This window comes from Lygodium microphyllum, chromosome 15 (genome assembly GCF_053477565.2).
Source record: "Lygodium microphyllum isolate KBCC chromosome 15, Lygodium_microphyllum_v1.1.10, whole genome shotgun sequence".
Classification (NCBI taxonomy): domain Eukaryota; kingdom Viridiplantae; phylum Streptophyta; class Polypodiopsida; order Schizaeales; family Lygodiaceae; genus Lygodium; species Lygodium microphyllum.
Genome location: NC_141149.1, coordinates 76,782,552 through 76,804,350, shown reverse-complemented (window position 1 = coordinate 76,804,350; position 21,799 = coordinate 76,782,552). Strand labels below are relative to the sequence as shown.

At 39.9% G+C, this 21,799-nt stretch overlaps 1 protein-coding gene across 1 annotated transcript in view; it reads right to left on the bottom strand.

Moving 5' to 3' along the window:
- Positions 1-21,799, bottom strand: part of LOC148024682 (protein CONTINUOUS VASCULAR RING 1-like) — a 95,892-nt gene that overhangs the window by 19,320 nt on the left and 54,773 nt on the right. The window contains exons 2-4 of the mRNA XM_087694331.1: positions 1,156-1,208; positions 879-988; positions 631-798 (exon numbers count right to left, since the gene is read on the bottom strand). Coding sequence (XP_087550457.1) covers positions 631-798; positions 879-988; positions 1,156-1,208 — 331 coding nt within the window. The remainder of the gene's footprint in view (positions 1-630; positions 799-878; positions 989-1,155; positions 1,209-21,799) is intronic.

The following is a 21,799-nucleotide window of genomic DNA, read 5'->3' as shown; positions in this document are numbered from 1 at the left end:
ATGATGGCGATGAGCAACAAGGATGGTAGTGATAGTTGCTGAGGGAAATAGTAAAATTTAGGCCCCAATGATGATAGACTAAGAATTATGGATAAAGAACAGCCTACCCAATGGTCCCCTTTCATGTAACTTTTAGGACTTTTCTCCTACCAAAAACTCTTTACTGTGATCATTTTAAATATCAATATGATGAATTTCTCCAGAGATTAGCCATCATGTGCATAAGCTGGTACTAATTTGTATTAACCTTCCCAACTTAATAAAAGAGCTCTGCCAAAATCCAACCTTATGACAATTTACATGCTTCAATTAAAGCTGTTACTTCATGTTGACAGCAATTATATGAGCTTCAATTTTCAAATGGACTCATTTCATTTAAGTTTCCATAAAGATCCCCACTGCTTCTTATGCAGCACCGTCATCCGGAGGATAATAATAGACACAAAAAAACTGAAGGAGACCACAGCCAACCGGAAGCATTCAGAAAACATTTGCCTGCTGATTTAGAACATTTTTTAATGTACTGGTTTTATTTTGACGTCTCTTTTTTCCCCCCTTCCAAATACATATTTGAACAATAAACAAAACAGTAACAGTATTAGAAGAAGAAAGCAGGATAAGTGACCATACCAGGGGATATAGCTGCACTAATCTGCTTGGATGCAGAGTAAATGTGCCTAACCAAGGGCATTTTCTTGATAAACCATTCTCCTAAAGACAGAATTGATGCTCCCACCCATGAAGAAACGAATAATCCCACCATGAAAATGAATATAATTGATGTGATAAACCCTAATCCTGCATACAATGCTAAAATCAGCTACTTACTGTAAAGCAGCAACTCCCATAGTGTAAGAAAAGTCCAAGGACTCACTCACCAAAGATATGTACCCCAAGACGAGCATAAAGAGGTGAAAAGAACCCATCCACGAATTGTACGAACCACCAAGTTACATAGAAAGTGATAGCAATAGGAAGTAAAATTACACTGCAGACAAGACAAAAGCCCGGTAATGAATTCAAGGGATAAGGAACCATACCATCCCTTTACAACATCACGTGTTCAGCTTTTTTTGGTGAAACCATGAGGTTCAATTGTGATTGAACTTTGTGAGAATTCTCTAAATGTGTTTTGATGTAAAAAGCACCACATACCAACCACTCATAAACTTCTTTGAAGCCCAACTCCTGAGGACTGCATGAAAAGCCTGCATAAACCAAAATTACAAGATATAAGACCAAAATTTGTGTAGAAAAGATCAAACAGGAAAAGGAAAGAGGGTCCTCCCAAACCCAACCTTAAGGACAATATAAATCAATTACTTTTCCTGATTGATGGTATTACTACAAATGAGCAAGTCCATGTCAAAAAACATTTCTATTACAACTTGAGACAGTCCAAACCTTTCCTGCATTCAGAAAATCCCCCTGAATGTAATCAACAAAAAGACATGTTCCCACTGTATTCAGCTTGTTGGCACTTCCCTCCAATTGTTGGGATGGAAACCATCTATAACACATAATGGATTCACATCTTCTTCTGCTTTTTTGGTTGCATGGTGACAACTATACTACACTGGTCTGCGCAGCCTGTTCCATTCCTGATATCCTGACTTAGATAGTGCAGGACACATGATTTTAATAAGGACAGCAGCCTATGAGGCATCTGCTCTCTCTGCACTTCTATTTCCATCAAGTGCTTTGAAATGACAGTCATACATTGCTTAGCCATTGCTAGAAACCGTTAAATAGTTGGAAAGTTTCTCTTGTCATCTCCTGCTTGTGAAGCCTGACAAAGCCTTGTCCTTTTTCGGCCTGAGAGGGGGTGTTGAGCCACTAATGTTAGGGTTTGAACTCATCATAATTTTTAGTGCATTAGTCCCAAACTACTTCTCCTTAAAACAGCCCCAAAATGCATTTCATGCTGATTACAAAAAATAAATGGCTTCGTTTTTTTAGTAGTAGGACAAATGCACCAAAAGTTTGTTTGTGCATCCTCCATCCTTCACATTCATTATCCTCCACCATCTCTCCTAACACTGCTGCCCACAACCCATCCTGAAGCTGTTGCCACCTACATCAGCTACTACTGCCCAACTGGAGGGACATCAGTATCAGTGGAGGGGAATGTCCCAAGTACTCGCCAGCCTGCCACATCATCAGTCAGAGACCCACAGCTGCATTACAGAGCTGGAGCATGCCACCTTGCTGTCCTATCACCTGGCAACCTTATTTACCTGTTTGAGGTGCTGTCCTGCTGCATTTTGATGATGTAGAGGCTGCCCTACAGCTGATATTATCATCTACAGCCAGTCAACCTGCTGCCTACAATAGAAGACCTGTTTCTGACATCATTTTCAGCGGCTGATTTGTGTTTTCTGCTGCTGGACCTATGTACACTGCTTCCGTCATCATCAGACACCTAAAGTCACCATGCCATGCACTTTGGTGTTGTATATATCACCTAGTCAAAAACATGTCAACAGAGTATATCTATCGTGTGCTAGAGTCTGTACACTTCAATGCATTTTATGTTGGTTGACCTGTTTTCAGGCACCAGTTCTATGATGGCCAACTGGTCATTTCTGCATCATTTTTCAGCCTATTTATAGGCACACTCCCTCCTCATCAGTCATTAGGGCATTTATTGTGTTAGGGCATTTATTTGGCTTTGTGTTGAGCACCCTATGGGCAGTTGGCCAGTCGACTAGCTCATTTGTCTCGGGTCTCTCCTCAATGTCTATTCACAACCGCATCCTAAGTGTTAGCATCCCATATCAGCCCACACCATACCAATGTACAGATACGTCTACCAACGAGCCAAGAGTCCAAGAGTGGTGATCACATACTGAAAACGCACAATAGGGCCTTGAGTCCTATTTATAGGACTTGGCTACCCTAAACCCAAGGTGCCCTTAACATAAACTGAAAATGCACACTTTACCACTTTAATCTTGGACATTGGACACCTTGTTGGCCCCAAAACTAGCACCCTTTGTTGTATTTCTTTATCTTATATTGCAAATGGAAGAAGTACAACTAAGATCCTATGACATCCTCCGCTAATCCAAGTGCTTGCTGTTGTCAAAACTGACAAGCAAGCCTCCAAACCAATTTGCTCCCCCTTAGTTTGCTTGAGGATTGGCCTTCACCTTGCTCCTTGAAAGACAAATTCAGCCCCAAATCTAATATTGGCTGGCTGCCCTCTTGAATCTCCCTCAAATTTCTCAATTTCAGTTGCTAAAATTCAAGTCTTGGGCCCTCAATGTTGAGCACACATCCCGAGGTAACTGTCAAAACCCTAATTTCTACTGTAAATCAGGGTTTACAGCAAAGATTTATTGAAATATCTTCCTCTAATGACTCAAACTACTAGAAAATGCAAAGATCACTTGAGAGATGGCCGAGGAAGGAGCAAGAATGCTACAAAGAGAAAAATTTCAAAGTTTCATTGCGAGAAACATTGAAAAGCTACTACTACCATGCTCAAACAGCCATGGAAGCTGTCATCTACAACTTAGGACCACCAAAAAGATTGTTGCCTCCTCCTGTATGTTGTACAAACATAAATTATTACAACTTTTGCCTTTGGCACCAACTGATACCTCAAAGTCTTTGGTCCCACACTCTGAAATAATTAACTTGCACCTCACATGTGCAAGTCACATTAGCACATTTGATTAACTTTTAATCAAATGCTAAACAAAGCTATAAATTTTCATGTCCTTGTGACAACTACTAGGTCCATCTTGAACTAATTGCCATATCTTATCAAAGTGAAGATTATTTTGGCAACGCCCTTTGAGAGAAATATAGAAATCATTCGAAATTTCGAAGAAGGATAAGAGATATTGACTTCAAGAATTTGACTAAGAGTATCGATAACTATATTAGTTACGCCCTTCCTCTAGCGAATTTCGAAGTTAAACTCTTGCAAGAGCTCCGCCCATCTCCCCTTCTAGCCACAAAGATCGAACTGATCACACAAGTATTTCAATGAGTGGTGATTTGTCTAAATAATAAACCGGGAGTTGTACAAATAATGACGCTATACTTCAAATGCATGGATGACTGCTAATAATTTTTTCTCTTAGGAGGTGTAACAAACGAGCTTACAGCTCTCAAACACAATAGGTCGGTCATCTCAATAAAAAACAATACCTAAAGCATAATCACTTGCACCCGTATGAACCTCAAAAGGTTTATTCAAAACAATAATCTTCAACATTGGTGTAGTGGTAATTGTGAGAGTGTGCAACAAAACAAAAACAAGAACACAAAGAGAAGCAGAGAAAGAAAAAGAGAGGAAGCAAAAGATGAAGAGAAAATACTGCACAGACTGAAGAAGAATGTTGATACAATAGGGATAGACTGATCAATCCTTGCAAGCAGCCCACTGTGTCAGTGGGGACACCAAATCAGGTTGATGATGACGGTAGCACCAAAGACAAAGGAAGATAACGAAGTTGAAGTGTGCATCTACCAAGAACAAAGGGAGATGTGGGAGAATATGTCTACCAAGTGGAAGGAGTGCCAAATATATAAGCATAACCACAAAAAACTGGCCAATTGCAATCTATGGCCAAAAATATAACTAACCAGCATTTAATGATGCTCCAACCCACATTTAGTGCTAGTAAAATGCCAAAAAGTGCTTAGAAAAATCTCGAAAATAGTAGACAATGTCCAACAAGTAAGGTAGAGTGACATACATAGAAACTACCCAAGATATATACGAAAAATCCCCACTAGAGGAGAAAATGCACTAAAAGGCATTAAACTAATTGCTCTAGAATGAGCCACCTTCTCCATCAAAACAAGTGATAGATAGGTCAGAGCTCCTAAAGTCCTCGTCTGACTCATATTGAAACTCACAAGTGGGAGATGACGAGGCATGACAATCATGACCGTTAACACCCCCTTGCAAATCCTGGATGTGGTGGAAGGCCAAGGGAGTAACGGATCCTAGGGTGGCAAGAGAAATGCCAATGGCAATGAAGTCCATCGATGAAGACTACGGATGAAGAAGCTCCTCACAATCCTAGGAAACCCCCTTTGAAACATGAGGGACCAAGGAATCCACAGCCGCATCACCAAGATCATCCCCTTCTTAAAGAGATGGGGGGTACAAGGGGACCATTGGAGGAGAGGGTGGAGAGAGGGAAGGAACCTATGGAATAGATGGTGCACAAGCGAGAACGAGTAAAGCAATAGACAACTATCTCTAGGACCCTGGATAGAAAAAGGGAAATGAAGTCGATAAAACTCGCTCTCCTACCACCCTATCACGATAACAACCCCTGTAGAAGAATCCTCAATATAGACAGCCTACTTAGTGAAGACAACCCAAATACCAAGCCTAGTAAGGCCACAAACTGAGAGGAGTGGAAAGCCCAAATTCAAAACATAAAGGACCTGTGAAGGGGAGCTTGATGCGCAGTCAAGAAACAAAGGCAAAGTGTCAATACCACTAACAAGCACCGATACAATGTCACCAACTGTGACGGAACCCTCAAAAAGAGCATAGATCATGCAATAAATCACCTTATGGAGTCATATGATGAGAGGCTTCACTATCAACAAGCCAAGGCCGCTCAAAAAATGAGACAACCACTAAAGAAGGCTCCTCCAAGTCAACAATATAAAGAAACACAGACTCATAGGTAACTACTAGAGTAGAGGTAGAAGGCTCAAATGTTTTAGCTCCATCCTTCATTTTTTTCAAACAAAGGTGAGGATATGTCTTTCAACATTTCTTCTCTGGATGTGTCCCCTTCCCACAGTATGGGCATTTAGGCTTCTCCAAGTCAGAGCCAACAAAATGCCACCAAGGGAAAGCTTAAAAGTAATCGCCTTCTGAAGGAACACTCCATAAGAAACATTACTAAGCTGTCCTTTCTGAACTCGTTGAAGATGTTGATCCATCTTTGTCAAAAGAAACTGTACCCAATTAGACTTCACGCCCTCAAGGATCTTTCAGAAGTAGTAAAAAGCTTCTTAGATAGGCATTTTGGTGTCCTATAGGAATTAGCATAATTTCTTTCAAATAAGAGAGGAGATACTAGCAACTCATACCCCTGACGTAATAATGGCTTTATTGGCTACCAAGGGGATGGAAGTCTCTTTCTAAAGAAGAGCAAGAATCTCCTCACCTAATAATAGATGTTTACCATTAGGAACACGAGAAGTAAAAATAAAATTATGAGTAGAACCATTATTAAATAAAACCATAACGACTTGGCCATTTTATACACCTGTCTATGACCTTTAAAGGATCATGTGAACCAAAAACAATTTTATTAACAGGACTACTATTGCTATTGCTAGTATTAACGAAACATTCTTCGAATAAAATTTCAAAAGCAATACCTGGAATTTCAAGAGTACTTATGAAACTCTTAGAAATAGACTTCATCTTTTTGTTCTGGAAACACTCACGCCCACCGCAACAATGACCCGTTTGATAGCAAGCAAAACAACGGCCCTTTGAGCACTCCTCACTACAAGTGACCTTACACTTGTCTTCTTTCTTGTGCAACTCTAAAGTTAACTAACGAGTTATTGCTAGGGTAGATGATTTCTTCGACTTAAAGAATGAGACAACTCGATGGAAACTCCCAATTGAGTGGCTACTCGTAGACATCCTCGAGCAAGTAAAGAGGATTGCAGAGCATCTCATTCTGGTAGTCCAGTGACAATCCAAGGCCTTTGTCTTATACAATAAATCATTAAATTCCTAGAAGTATGCATCCAAGCTTTTCTTCCCCATATCAAGCTCAAATAATTTTCGAAAATTTTCAATCTGATCATCGGTCACAAAACATTTCCAAGAAATGAATTAAAAATCAGCCCAAGTTGGCAGCTTAGGGCGGAAGCCCACCCACCAAGTGTACACCTTCTCTTGTAACATGATTTATATTTACCCAATTTGTTGAGCATCATCGAACTAGTACAAATCAAAATATACCACCCATTTGGCCAGCCATGAGTTGATATTCATCTCATAAAATTCCTTATTTTCCCCATTAAAGGAATCGGGTTGGAATTGAAGAGGCGACATCCTCATGGTTGCGAGCACAAACGAAAAATGGAGAGCGCAAAGCTTAACTAATTGGCGTTATATATTCTTCACTTGAGCTTAGAGAATTGCCACAATGGACAAATCTCCTTTGGATTTTAAAGAAAAAGAAGTTTTAGGATATTGCTTATGCGCGTGTTCGAGTTCGGGAGGACGAGCATACTCCACGTGCCGAGATTTTGCAAAAATGGACACATGAAAGTTACACCATGAGAAGACATGGCATTAACCAAAGGAGAGATTTTAAGAGAGCGATTAAGAGAAGAGTAGTTTTGGAGTTCAAGGAGTACGAGAGAGAGAGAGGGAGAGCAACAGCAGAAGAAGCAAAAACATTCTGCATTTAATGCAAAATTGAAGTCTTTTTTTGCGAGGGAGGGGAAGCGGAGGGGCTACTATACATGGGGCTTATTAAGGGATTTGCTTTAACTTTTAAAAAGAGAGTACTCTTAAATTTTGGATAGAGTCGAATGAAATAGGAAGAGGGAGGGTTGAATTTAAATGTGATGGAACACGTATAAACGTGGTTTTAAGAAATAACATACGTGGAGTCCATTCCCCTAATGCCCTCCCCCCCCTCCCAAATAACTCCCACATAGAGCAATCGTGGTGAAATCGTGTCCTACAATCTGAGTGACACACATCACTACACGATCGTTCGACCTCTCACTCGATAACTCTTTCTGCCCATGACACGCCTATCGGCTACTCAAATGTCTACTCTTCCCAACTTTCGATGAGTCCCCCACATGCCAAAGATGATCCCGCCGACCCAAGGCAGGTAATGCCCAGAAACGGCAAGCAAGAATAGAAGCCCCAATGGCAAGCTTCTCTACCCCCATCCTAAACGACAAGCTTCTCTCTCCTTGTCTACTATTTCTCTCTCCGCATCCACTTTTTGGTGCTTCGACAAGTGCAGACATGCAAAAGATATTACATTTTCTCTCTCTTGCATGTAATTTCTCTCTCCATAATAGATAGAAGAATTTACATTTTCTCGCTCCCTATCATCTACAATTTCTCTCTCCTCATCACCATATCTTAGTGTTCCTCTCTCCCCAAGATCCAAAGATTAAAATCAATAATAAAATTAACATTAACTTTAATTAAAAAGTTAACATTAAAATAAATGGTAGCAATAACATAAATATTAAATGTCTAAATGACACTAGCATTAAAATCAATACTAACATTAATATTAAACGTTAAATTACTATCAATGAAAATTTTCTAATGTTGATTTGGGCTACAAGATTTTTAGTTTTCAACAATGGTCTACCATAGCCCCAAAGGACTCCCAACTGTTGAAACAATTGAAAAACTCTTGCGCACTAGCATCACCCCAACACAAAGCCCCAGCACAAACAAAATATATCTTGCTCTCATATCCACCACCCATAACACATGTGCCCCCGTACACACCTCTCCCACCAGCAATGTCCCATACCACTCTTAACAAGATAAAGGCATACCTGTTACGCACGAACCATCACAGTTCCATGAGTAAAAGTGGTTTTGTGTATGTCATCGAGTCTCAAGCCCAACTGCAGGTTAATGCTCTAATACCAATGAAACATCTCCCTAGGATCCAACCTACACATGAGACAGGACGCAAGCCAAACTCAACATGAAAGGGACTGGACATCAAACCCACCTCCTAACCATAGAGCCAAATGGGCTGACCTGCGAGCCTAGGAGCTAGTAACACTCCGCATCACGACCACACCCCAAGGTTAGCATCCCATACCACCAGCCCACACCATCTCCGTGTGAGGATGTATCGACCAACTGGCCAAGAGTCCAAGAGTGGTGATCACATAGTGAAAATGCACAATAGGGCGTTGGGTCCTATTTATAGAACTTGGTTGTTCTAGCCTCAAGGTGCCCTTAGTGCATTCACACTAAGTAACATCATTACCATTGTGACCTGTGCTACTAGCGCCCATTCGAATGTCCAGGGACATAACATTCACAATGCCATGACATGTGTTGTCCATGTCTGACGACTAGTGATTCCTGGCTATGCGTTTCCATTTTCAGCTGCCAGCTATACTTATATGCTCTCTTTTCCTCATGTTCACAATGAACACTTTGGCTATACGTTCCTAAGGCTAGTTATACCTTGTGATTTACTTTATGCTTTGGAGTGGGTTTGTGTGTGACCATTGTTGTGTCTTGTACACTAGTGACTACACTCTATCTACTGTTCAATCCTATTTCTATGTGCTTAATAGAATTGTGCTTGAACTTGTGAACTTTCTTATATTGGTGAGGTTGGTTGACCACAAGTACCCTAGGTGTCTCCTCTCTCTCTCTATTATCTATCATCATCCTCCATATAACCAATCTTTATTCTCACTTTTCTATCTAAGTGGCTCGAGATTTCTTCATCATAGTATAACCTATCTCTTTTGAGGCTTTCTGTTTGAGCTTGGAGGATGCTTGGTCTTTGGTTCATAGCTACAAGTTCTTCACCTATTGCTTCCACCATCTTTGGTGCTCTTTGAGTCTTCTTGAGAGGATAGTGGTTCTCAGCATGCTTCATTGAGTTCTCTGCTTGGGCACTTTCTAATGACTTTGGTGGCTCTGTATCTATGCTATCCAAATGAAATGATCTCATGCTTCTTCAATGGTGATCATTGAAACCAACCTTCCTCCTCAGATAGGGTGGTAAATAACCTAATTAAGCACTATTTACAGCAATTAACAAATTCACAAAACTAAAATGCACACTTTACCATATATTCTTGGACATTGGACATCCAATTGGGCCCAAAACTGACGCCCCTTTCGGTATTTATTTAACTAATTGAAAAAAAAGAAGAAGATGTATAATGGGATTCGCCCAATCCCTTTCAGTATTTCAACCCCCCTTGCTATCCAAAATGACCAACAAGTCTTCAATCTAATTTGCCCTTGATTAGCGCAATCAATTGGCCTTCACCTGCTTTGATGGAGATGGAAAATGCCCCAAATTCAATGATTTGCTTTGCTAGTCCCTCCACTTGAATAGGCTAAAAACAACTTCAGTCCTGTTGAATCCAAGTCTTGGAGCTTCCAATTTTTGGCATGCTTCTCAAGGCTACTGCTAAACCCTAATTTCTGCTGCAAATTAGGATTTACAACAAAGAAATCTGAAATTTCTCAATCTCTGGTGATCTCAATGTTGTAATCTTCGGAGCAAGGCTGTAGAAAGGCTAGGAGATAAGAGAGAATGCTGAGGAGAGAGAAAATTCAAACTTTCTTTGCGAAGAACTGAAGAAAATCTATCATTTACTGCTGCTGCCCTATCTCAACAACTTGTAGATACAAAGAACTAAAGAAAATCTGTCATTTACTATTGCTGCCTTGTCTCACCAGCTTGTAGATGCTGTCACCTACTACTATTGATTGGTCTTCTCCTGCCCCTAGCTGCCTCAGAAGGTCCTCCAATGGAGGCAAATCAAACCAGCAACATCTCCTCCCTCTCTCTTGTAGACTAATACACTACATGCTAAAAATTGCCAACCAATCATAACATAACATAAGACTCACAAAGAATCTCAAAAACATTGCCAGATTATCATGTGACATGTCTATTTCTCATGAGCTCAACTCATCTGGCAAAACCAAACCATAGCATAGTATAACCAAGCATAAACCATGGCTAAAACATCAATGGCATCACAACATATACTGTTGTCCATGGAACCAAATGTAAACCATTGAAAACTAAGCATAATCTAATCATAAATTGATTACTTGTTGATCTGAGAATTGATCACAAATTTTTACAAATGTGATCCCAAATTGATCACAAATTCATTGCAAAAACTGACCAACAATCAATGCAAAAACTGATGCAAAACTGATCCTAAAAGTGACCATGAACAGTTCTCAAGCTAATCAAAAGCTGAGTTGAAAGTGATCAGAATTTATCTCAAAATTGAGGCAAAATTCATACTAAATTAATCATAAGCTGATGCAAAGTATAGTTTTAATGTCCGAATGAAACTCATACTCATCCGCATATATCTCACAGTGACTAGTATACTAAGTAGTGACCTCATGGAAAGTATACTGTCAGCGCAGTACCTTGGATGCATGTTGAATACTTCTAAGATCCACTACATACGAAAGCTGCCCATAACTAAAGGAGTGGAAGTGCGACCTCCCCCTTGAGCATCAAGCAATACTCCGTACCCTTGCTCTGTTGAATCTGACCTAGCCCGAACTAAAGTTGGCTCTAACTGAAAGGCATCTATGTAGAGCTGCAACAACTGAGGATGGTCTGCCAAGTCATCCTTTTCCATCCATTCGGCATCCATTGGTGAATAATTTTAAAATTTCACCAAGTATCTCCTAAAAACTTTACCTTTGATTTTTTTTGCCTTATGTCCCAAAAATCTGCAAAAGTACCAAAATCTCATCCAACTCCTCAACCTCAAGCTGAATTTCAACAAATATATCCTTTGGCACATCACTACAAAAAGACCTCAACAAACCGACATGAAAAGCATCGTGTATCCGCCAATGTGCAAGTAATTTCAACCAATATGCCATATTGTTTATCTTCTCCAATACCTAGGACCCATAGTATCTCATACTCAACTTTGGATACAATCTTTCTCTTCCTTTCATCTTTTTCAACCTTACCTTTTCAAAACGCAGCAATATATAATCACCCTCTGTAAACTGCAAAGCATGTCTGTGGCGATCAGCTGCCCTCTTTTGCTTTTTCTTATGATCTCTAAAGTGCATATTTCATCTTTGCATAGGCTACATCCAAGTTTTCTACATAGCGATCAACCTCAAAGATCTTATCCTTAGTTTGCAGAATAGGTGGTACCTTCTTGCCACCCTCAACCCCCTCAAATGAAGCTTTGCCTATAGAACTATGCACTGTATTGTTGTAAGCAAACTCAACCAAGGGCAAATACTACTTCCGCTGTGTCTTGTGGTCTGAAACACAACACCTCAAAAGATCTAACACTATGGAATTTGCTTCCTCACATTGACCGTCTATCTACAAATGTAGGATGATGAGAATTTCAACGTAGTACCCATATTCTCAAACAACCCCTTTCAAAATAAACTAGTCATCTAGGAGTCTCAATCACTAATGATTGACTCTGGCATACCATGATACTTAAAGATGTGCTACAAACATAATCATGCCATATGATCAACCTTTATTTTCTTCCTCACCAGAATGAAATGAGCTTATTTGCTAAACCTAAAAATGATAGTCCATATTCCATCATTCGTTGTAGGTGTCTTAGGAAGCTCAAAAATAAAGTTCATTACAATGCTCTGCCAAGGCCTATCTGGAATAGGCAAGGGTTGGGCATCTTTTGCCTATCATTCTTTACCTTCTAGCATACGATGTATGTCTTAACGAATTGTTCTACATCATGCCTCAAAGTTAGCCAATAAAAGAAATGCTCCACTGCCTTGACCGTGACATTAATACCTCTATGTCCTACATACGGAGGAGCATGACTTTGAGTAATAACTTTAGGCCTTAACTGCTTTGTGACACACAGTCGTCCATGCATCATCAAAAATCCATCTCTTAGCACAAAGTATTCATGCCTTTGGCCATTACAAAGCTAATTATAAACATTAATTACAGCCAAGAGCTCTTTCTCATAGACTTGCAAGTTCTTTTTTGCACCGTGGAAAATTCAGTTCTCATAAGCCACAACTCCGCCATCCTGCATAAGAACAACCCCAATGTTGTTACCACGTGCATCACATTGAACTATGAATCACTTTCTTAGATCGGGCACTACAAGCACAGGATCTGAAATATCTTTTCCTTTAACTTTCAAATACTGAAATTTCCACTGCTATCCATCTAAATGGCACATCCTTCTTCTGCAAGGCATGCAATGGAGATGCAATTTCAGCAAACCCGCGTACATACTTCCTGTCGTAAGAACATAAACCCAAGAAGTTACAGATCTCATGCACATTCCTCAAAGGTGGCCATGATCGTATTGCCTCAACCTTTGCAGGGTCCATGCGAATACCATCAGCCGATACAATATGCCCCAAAAAGTAGATTTCATGCAAGAAAATTTCACTTTTCTTATCACTAATACCAGCCTATGCTCATGCAATTCATTGAACACAATATCCAAGTGTTTTCTATACTCTGCCTCGTTCTTTGAATAGACAATCATGTCATCAAAGAAAGTGCCCATAAATCCTCTATGTGGCCTAAAGATACGATCTATCATCCAATTAAAGTGACAAGAGCATTCGTAAGTCCAAAAGACATAACAAGAAACTCATACAATCCAAAAGATATCCTAAAAGTTGTCTTAGAAACATCTTCCGATCTAATGCGTATCTGATGATACCCACTTTTCAAGTGATCTTGTTCAGAGCACGATAATCAATGCACATACGCCATGAACCATTCTTTTTTGCACCTAAAGCATTGGAAAATAAAAAGGAGATGAGATAGACCGAATTAGCCATTTTTCTAACAGCTCATTTACCTGACTCATAATCTCCTCTTATTGGGCTACACTCACTCTGTAGGGTGGCTTATTAGATACGCTACTTCCAAGGATAAGATCTATGCCATGAGCTTCCGACCTTTCAAGCACGATAGCTACCTTGAAAGTGACTAAGAGAAGCAATCAACATACATTTTTAGAAATGACATGCGATCCTTCTTTAACTTAGACTGTTCCCAACATTCTCATTCTCATCTTTACCCTTGGTAAAAACCAAGTACGCTGAAAGATGATTTTTCATTACTTTAGAAATTGCAGTTGGAGATACAACAGGGATAGATTCACCTTTCAACTTTACATTAAGTGCGAGTACCTTTCCCTTATACTGAATAATGATCTTTTTTGTGCGAGAATCAATCACTACATACATACGGTGACACCGTGGCATACCAAGCAATACGTCACAACCCTCAAGTGGAGCAATGAAGAATTCTACGTTGTCCACATATCCTTGCATATGTAACCGAAGCTTTCCAATGAGTGGTGTGACGGACTCTACATGGCCTTCACATACCATTTCAACTTCCCCCATGGGTACCATCTCATCCTCTCTGATGCCTAGACAGGCAGCCATATCAACAAAGATGAAGTTGGCTCGTGAACCATTATCAAAGAAAATCAGTGCATGCTGATTCCTGATTTTGCCCCATGCTCTACACAACTCAGTAGCATCATCATTGGGCTGATCACTAAGAACTTCGAGCACCAATCTCACTGATGTTTTAGACTTCTTTCCTTTAGAATCTCCCTGATTTTTTTATTTTTCAGCTTGCTGCCTATTGGAATAGTCCCTTGCAATATGATCCTCATATTCACAAATAAAACATTTGTTTGCAACCATCAATTCCCCACGTTGTGCTAATATTTTCGAGCCCTTTCTTTGTTGTTTTGGCCTCTTTTCAAGCTGATTTTCAGATCTGTCCCTTTTCTCAGCCTTTTAGCTTTTTATTGGACTTCTCCGCGCTCTCTAGGAATTCCCAATCCTTTCCATGCAGCAAAGCAACGACTGTAGCAGCAGTCTCTATGAGCTGAGATATGCTAGACATGGTGGATTTAATGCAAAAATACCTAATTCCTTTGGGCAGCCCACACACATATTTTTCCACTTGCTCATGAAGGGATACAGGACGATAAGAAGTAATAGACAGCAATGCATCCCAAAACTTCTTATTATATTGCTCCAAATTCTTACATTCCTTAGCATCCAACTTATTCCAAGCTGTCATGCTGTCCATCTCAAATATTGTAACCAGCTTTCCTCCTCGGATAGGGTGGTAAATAACCCGATTAAGCACTATTTACAACAATTAACAAATTCAAACAACTGAAAAGTACACTTTACCATATAATCTTGGACATTGGACACCTTGTTGGCCCCAAAACTGGCGCCCTTTGGTATTTATTTAACTTAATTGAAGAAGAAGTTGATGTACAATGGGATTCTCCCAATCCCATTTGATATTCCAACTCTCCTTGCTGTTCAAAATGGCCAGCAAGTCTTTAATCTGATTTGCCCCTTGATTCGGGCAATCAATTGGCCTTCATTCGCTTTGATGGAGATGAAAAATGCCCCAAATTCGATTATTTGCTTTGCTAATCCCTCCACTTGAATAGGCTAAAAAACAGCTTCAACCTTGTTGAATCCAAGTCTTCGAGCTTCTAGTTTCTGGCAAGCTTTCTAAGGCAGCTGCTAAATCCTAATTTTTGCTGAAGATTAGGGTTTACAACAAAGAAATTTGAAATTTTTCAACCTCTACTTATCTCAATGCTGTAATCTTTGGAGCAAGACTGTAGAAACACTGGTGGAAGATGAGAGAGAATGCTGAGGAGAGAAAATTTAGACTTTCTTCGCAAAGAACGGAAGAAAATCTATCATTTACTGTTGTTGCCCTATCTCAACAGCTTGTAGATACAAAGAACTGAAGAGAATCAGTCATTTACTGCTGCTACCTTGTCCCAACAGCTTGTAGATGCTGCCATCTGCTCTTGATTAATATTCTCCTGCCCCTGGCTGCCTCAGAAGGTCCTCCAAGGGTTACAAATCAAACCAACAGCATCTTCTCCCTCTCTCTTGCAAGTTGAATACACTAAAAATCCCTCTCTCCAACCGCTAAAGACGTTTTTCAAACTTACATGGGCATTTTTGACAAGTGACAACCTTTTCAAATGGCTTTTTCAACATTATCCATAATTAAATATTAATTTTCAGTCTTTAAATACTAAAAATTAATCTAATAATTATTTCGATACCCTGAAAAATAATCCAATTAATCAATAATTAAATTGGCTAGGCAACTTTCATTCCGGAGTGTCTCTGCACCATCTTTGACCATCAGATTAGCGTTAGGTATCATTAAACGCCACTTCTCTAGTGTTACCAACAACTAACACTTATGATCAAATGAATGACCTAGACCAACAATTGGCACCAAATACCACCAAGTACATGTGCAACATAACTTATAGCAACTTTTGCATTTGGCATTCCATGATTTCCTCGGGTCCCAGGCTCGTAAATTCACTCTAACCCCAGTTAGATCTCACATATGTAACATTTACTTAACCATGTGATTAAAAATTAATCCACATGTTAAGTGAGGTTTCAAAAATACAAATCCTCATGACAAAGGTACTTGTCAACCAATTTGATACAAATATTTGCTTGAATTGTACCCACGTTGACGGTGCTCTACCTTGCATCAAAAGAGTAGACCTCTACTGTAATGCATTTCCTTTCAAGAAAGTGGCTACCTTTCGAATCTTCGAGGACTCCTTGAAGTTTCCCCCTAAATAGACTGTATCAAACTACTAAATGAAAGTCAACACTTTCAGCCTATCTTGTAAACCGCTGAAGGACTCAAACTTCACTGCTTTTCCACCCTCATCATAGTCTTTTGCTGCCCCTTTGGGTGTCAAGTTGTCATACATTGGTTGCTGCAAAAAGGGTGCATTTGCTGAATTTATATCAAAACCAACACCAAACGAAGCATTTGCATGACCAACATTCATTCCTTGAGCCCTATAAGTATTCGGGGGTACAAATGCAGTACCAAACACGCTACTTTGTGCCCCAAGCATCAAGCCAATGCTGCCATATATAGAGTTTTACATATTTCCAACCATACGTACATCTTTGCCCAAAAGCAAGATTTTCAACTTCTTGACTATGGTCTAAGCCTTGTTCAAGGTCAAGCATTGCATTTCCTTCATTCCCATGTGAATATTCATACTAAGAGGCATCATCACTGCTTGAGTCCATCTCACTGTATGAAGACATATTGCCGTAATTTCTCAACAGATTAAAAATCAGCACTAGCACAAAGCTTTGGCTTGCCATCAAGTGCCTTGGACCCACTAAATCAAGGGATTGAGTGGTATCCCGCCAATGGAACCATAAAACCAGCCTTCCTCCTCGGATAGGGTGGTAAATAACCCGATTAATCACTATTTACAGCATTTATCATATATTCTTGGACATTGGACACCCTAATGCTCCCAAAACTTACGTCCTTTTGTATTTATTTAACTTAATTGAAGAAGAAGTTGATGTACAATGGGATTCTTCCAATCCCTTTCGGTATTCCAACTCCCCTTGCTGTCCAAAATGACCAGCAAATCTTCAATCTGATTTGCCCCTTGATTCAGGCAATCAATTGGTCTTCACCCGCTTTGATGGAGATGAAAAATGCCCCAAATTCAATCATTTCCTGATCCCTCCACTTGAATAGGTTAAAAACAACTTCAGCCTTGTTGAATCCAAGTCTTCAAGCTTCCAATTTCTCGTACGCTTCCCAAGGTTACTGCTAAACCCTAATTACAAAGAAATCTGAAATTTCTCAACCTCTGGTGATCTCAATGTTGTAATCTTCGAAGCAAGGATATAGAAAGACTGGGAGATGAGAGAGAATACTGAGGAGAGAGAAAATTCAGACTTTCTTAGTCTTACTGCTCTATCTCCTCAGCTTGTAGTTGCAAAGAACTGAAGAGAATCGGTCATTTACTGTTGCTGCCCTGTTTCGACAACCTGTAGATGCTGTCACCTACTATTGATTGGTCTTCTCCTGCCCCTAGCTGCCTCAGAAGATCCTGCAATGGCTGCAAATCAAACCAATAGCATCTCCTCTCTCTCTCTTGCAGGCTCAATACACTAAAAATGTCTCTCTCCAATCTCTAAAGACGTTTTTCAAACTTACATGGGCATTTTTGACAAGTGACAGCCTTCCCAAATGGTTTTTCCAACATTATCCATAATTAAATATTAATTTTTAGTCTTTAAATACTGAAATGTAATCTAATAGTTATTTCAATGCCCTGAAAAATAATCTGATTGGCCAATAATTAAATTGGCTAGCCAACTTCCATTCTCGAGTGTCTTTGCGTCATCTTTGACTATCAGATTGGCGTTAGGTACCATCAAACGCCACTCCTCTAGTGTCACCAACTGATACTTATGGCCAAATGAATGATCTAGGCCAACAACTAGCAGCAGATACCACCAAGTACCTATCGAGCATAACTTATAGCAACTTTTGCCTTTGATATTCCATGATTTCCTCGGATCCTAGGCTCATAAATTTACTCTAATCCCAATTACACCTCACATGTACAACATTTACTTAACCATGTGATTAAAATTTAATCCAATGTTAAGTGAGGTTTCAAAAATACATGTCCTCATGACAATCATACTACCTGTGACTAAAGTTAAAGTGAGGTTTGAAAAATACATATCCTCATAAAATTTAATCCAATGTTAAGTGAGGTTTCAAAAATACATGTCCTCATGGCAATCGTACTAACCATGACTAATACAATAAGGGTCACCGTGTTCATTCGTGCTTTGGCCAATTCTGTTCAATTCCTAGACAAATGGCTGCTCTATCAATTCTTTGACTCCTCGAATTGACTCAGATGATGATTCCATGTTAAGAGGAAAGCCAACGTCTCCTATGGCTTTGGCTGGGCTCAACCAATGCCTAACAAGTTTTTGCCAATGCATGTTTTGGCCTTCCCTGATCTCCTCCACCACAATGCCTATTCTACTCCAATATATGACTTGACACAAAGCAGGACTCTCCTTATTCTATAGTAGTGGAGTCATGCTCCTCACGAATCCCCACGCCAAAGAGGGACGATTGTGAGAGAGCACCAATCCAACATCTTAATGTCTACGATATCTTCATATGATGCAATGGATTCTAATGAATTCTAAATGCATCGACATCATCTAGAGGGTGTTCAAACCCAAAAACTGTGATTGACTTTCAAGTTCATGATGGACTGTTTAACAAAGACCGATCTTTGCTCCTAGTTTGAGATCACATGAGCGGCCACTTCAACAGTGGCGGAGAATCCATGGCTAGTGTGCTTTTACAAGACACTAGTGACAAACAAAGATTCCACTATTTCCACTTTCTGTGATCAACAAGTATGATCAACATCGACTTTGTGTTTCTTCTTAGATGTCTTCTAGACTAGGAAGCATGACCCAAAGTTGGAGTCTTGCAGTATTTTCAATGGTACATCCAAGTATTTCGAGCATCCTTTATCATCATTGTATGTATTATGGTGGTACAGGTGTCTAGCACATCATTTTTGTGGAACATGGCGATGGTTCCTAGGGGCTTGTGTTCCCCATCATTGTACATTTCATTGTACTGACCACCCATGATCTAAGAGAGAATATTAGCAATGTACATTTCATGGGTGTTAAATCATTTATTAGGGTTTATACTGGGCACCCTAAGGCAACTGAGCAATCCATTTTGGGACTAGCTTATTTGTTTGAGTCTCTTCCCAATGTCTATTGATACTCAACTCCAACATTCTTGTAGTATCGAATCACATCCATTTGAAAAGAGAAAGTCTAAAGGTATTGTCAGTCACCACATGTACCACTCACTTGTGTGGTTTATAAGGTACATCTCTAAAGTGGCTCTGTGCTTCCATTGCTAATATCAAGGGGACATAATTTTTTAATGCTTTGCTTAACATTTGATTGGTTATTAATCAAATGTGCAAATGTGAGATGGACATGTTGTGCAAGTCAATTAAATCAAAATGACAGGCCAAGACCCCAAGAGATCAGTGTTATATTAGTCAAGGATTAGGTGGTGTGTTGCTATGTCCTTGGAGATTTGGATGGGCGCTAACAGTGTTGGTCATACTGGTTATGAAGTGACTTAGTGTGAATGCACTAAGGACACTTCCGGACTAGGGTAGCCAAGTCCTACAAATAGGACTAAAGGCCCTATTGTACACATTCACTGTATGATCACCACTCTTGGACTCTTGGCTTGTTGACCAACGCATCCGTACACCAGGATGGTGTGGATTGGTGGTATGGGACGCCAACCCTTGGGATATGGTCAAGGCCCACAGTGTTGCTAGCTCCCAAGCTCGAGGGTGACCCAATTTGCCTCTACAACTGAGAGGTAGGTTTGATATCCAGTCCCTTTTATGTTGAGTTTGGCTTGCATTGTGTCTTGTGCGCAAGTTGATCCTAGGGGGACGTTTCATTAGTATCAAAGCATCAACCTACAATTGGACGCAAGATCCAATGACATCCACAAAACCACTTTTGCTCAAGGAACTGTGATGGTTCACGCCTAACAAGTATGCCTTTATCTCATTAAGGGTAGTTTGGGACACTACTGGTAGGAGAGGCATGCACACGAGGCACATGTTGCAAGTGGTGGGTACAGAAGCAAGGTATGTTTTTCATTTCATACCCATGCTTGGGTTTTGTGTTGAGGCGATGCTTATGCACAAGAATTTTCAATGGTTTTGATGACTAGAGTCCGGGGAGCTGCCACTCTAAGGCTATGGTAGGCTGTCGTTGAAGGCCAAAATCTTGTAGCCCAAATAGGCACAAAGTTTTAATTGACAATAATTTCTATCAATTTTTTCATTTAATGATGATAATTGAGAATATAATGTTAATGTTATTATTAATTTTAATGTTAATTGTAACATTAAATACTATCGTTCTTTTAACATTATTGTTAGCATCACTTTTAATTTTAACATTTAAGATTAAATGTCATAATAGTGTTATGTAGTGAATGTGGACATCGAGGAAAGAGAAGATTACTATCATCATGGAGAGAGAACGACTGAAAAAAAGTCATAGAGAGAGAAAGACAAACTGAAGTTAACAAGAAAAAAATCCTTCTCACTGAGTGGACGTAGCCTTCATCTGCATAAACAAGCGCAAGCGCCATGTGAATAAACGCAGGAGAGAGAGAGAGAGAGAGAGAGAGAGAATAAAAGAACCATCGTATGGTTTCAGCTGGCAAGGATGACGTGGGTAGACGAGGCAAGAGCATCTTGCGCCAGGATTTAGGCTAACGGGGGTGACACAGGCACACAAGCTAGGGGGGTCTTGCCTAGCATAAACGATCAAACTGAATGCAAGAGAAGAGTGAGTTGGCTGTTGAGATGGATCTGCCTGGTCGACACCTATCAGACAAGCCATGTGTCAAACGACAATACAAAGCCTTCCATGTGGAATACAAAGGGGGGAGAGAGGATAATTTTACTCCACATTTTCAATTATCCAAATTTGGTGCGTAAACATGTATAAGCACATTAACTCAACTCTCCTTTATAATAGTTTGGTCATTTACAATCTTTAAAATACTCGTTGTTTTAAAGACAAAGTAGGGTTCTTAAGTTGTCCCCTGCCCACAACTCCCAAAAAAAAGGGATCGAATTTTACATTAAATGCACACTATTTCTGCTTCTTCTGCTCTTCTCTCTCACACTCCTTGAGCTTCAAATCATCACTACTCTCTCTCATTCAAAACCTCTTCTCTTGCCAATACCATGTCTTCACATGGTATTTCTCTCTTTGACGCACCCGCTTCTATTGAACTTCTATGAGAGTGTGCAACAAAGAGAGAAAAGTGAACACGAAAAGGAGGAGACTGAGAAAACACGAGAGAGAAGGAACAATGTGACTACAATGACTGAAGGTACAAGGCTGCAACAGTCAACCCCAACACGCAGCTCTATGCACCAATGTGGATACTAGACCGTAGCAGGGGATTGAGAAAATGAGGAGGGCCAGTTGATCATGAAGCATCAATGATGGATAATGACTAGGTGTTGAGCTAAAACCGCATTAGCCTGACTTAAACAGCCCTGAAACACGCTTAATTAATGAAGAAACCTTACCATTTTAAAAAGAAATGCGATCCTAGAGAGTTACTAT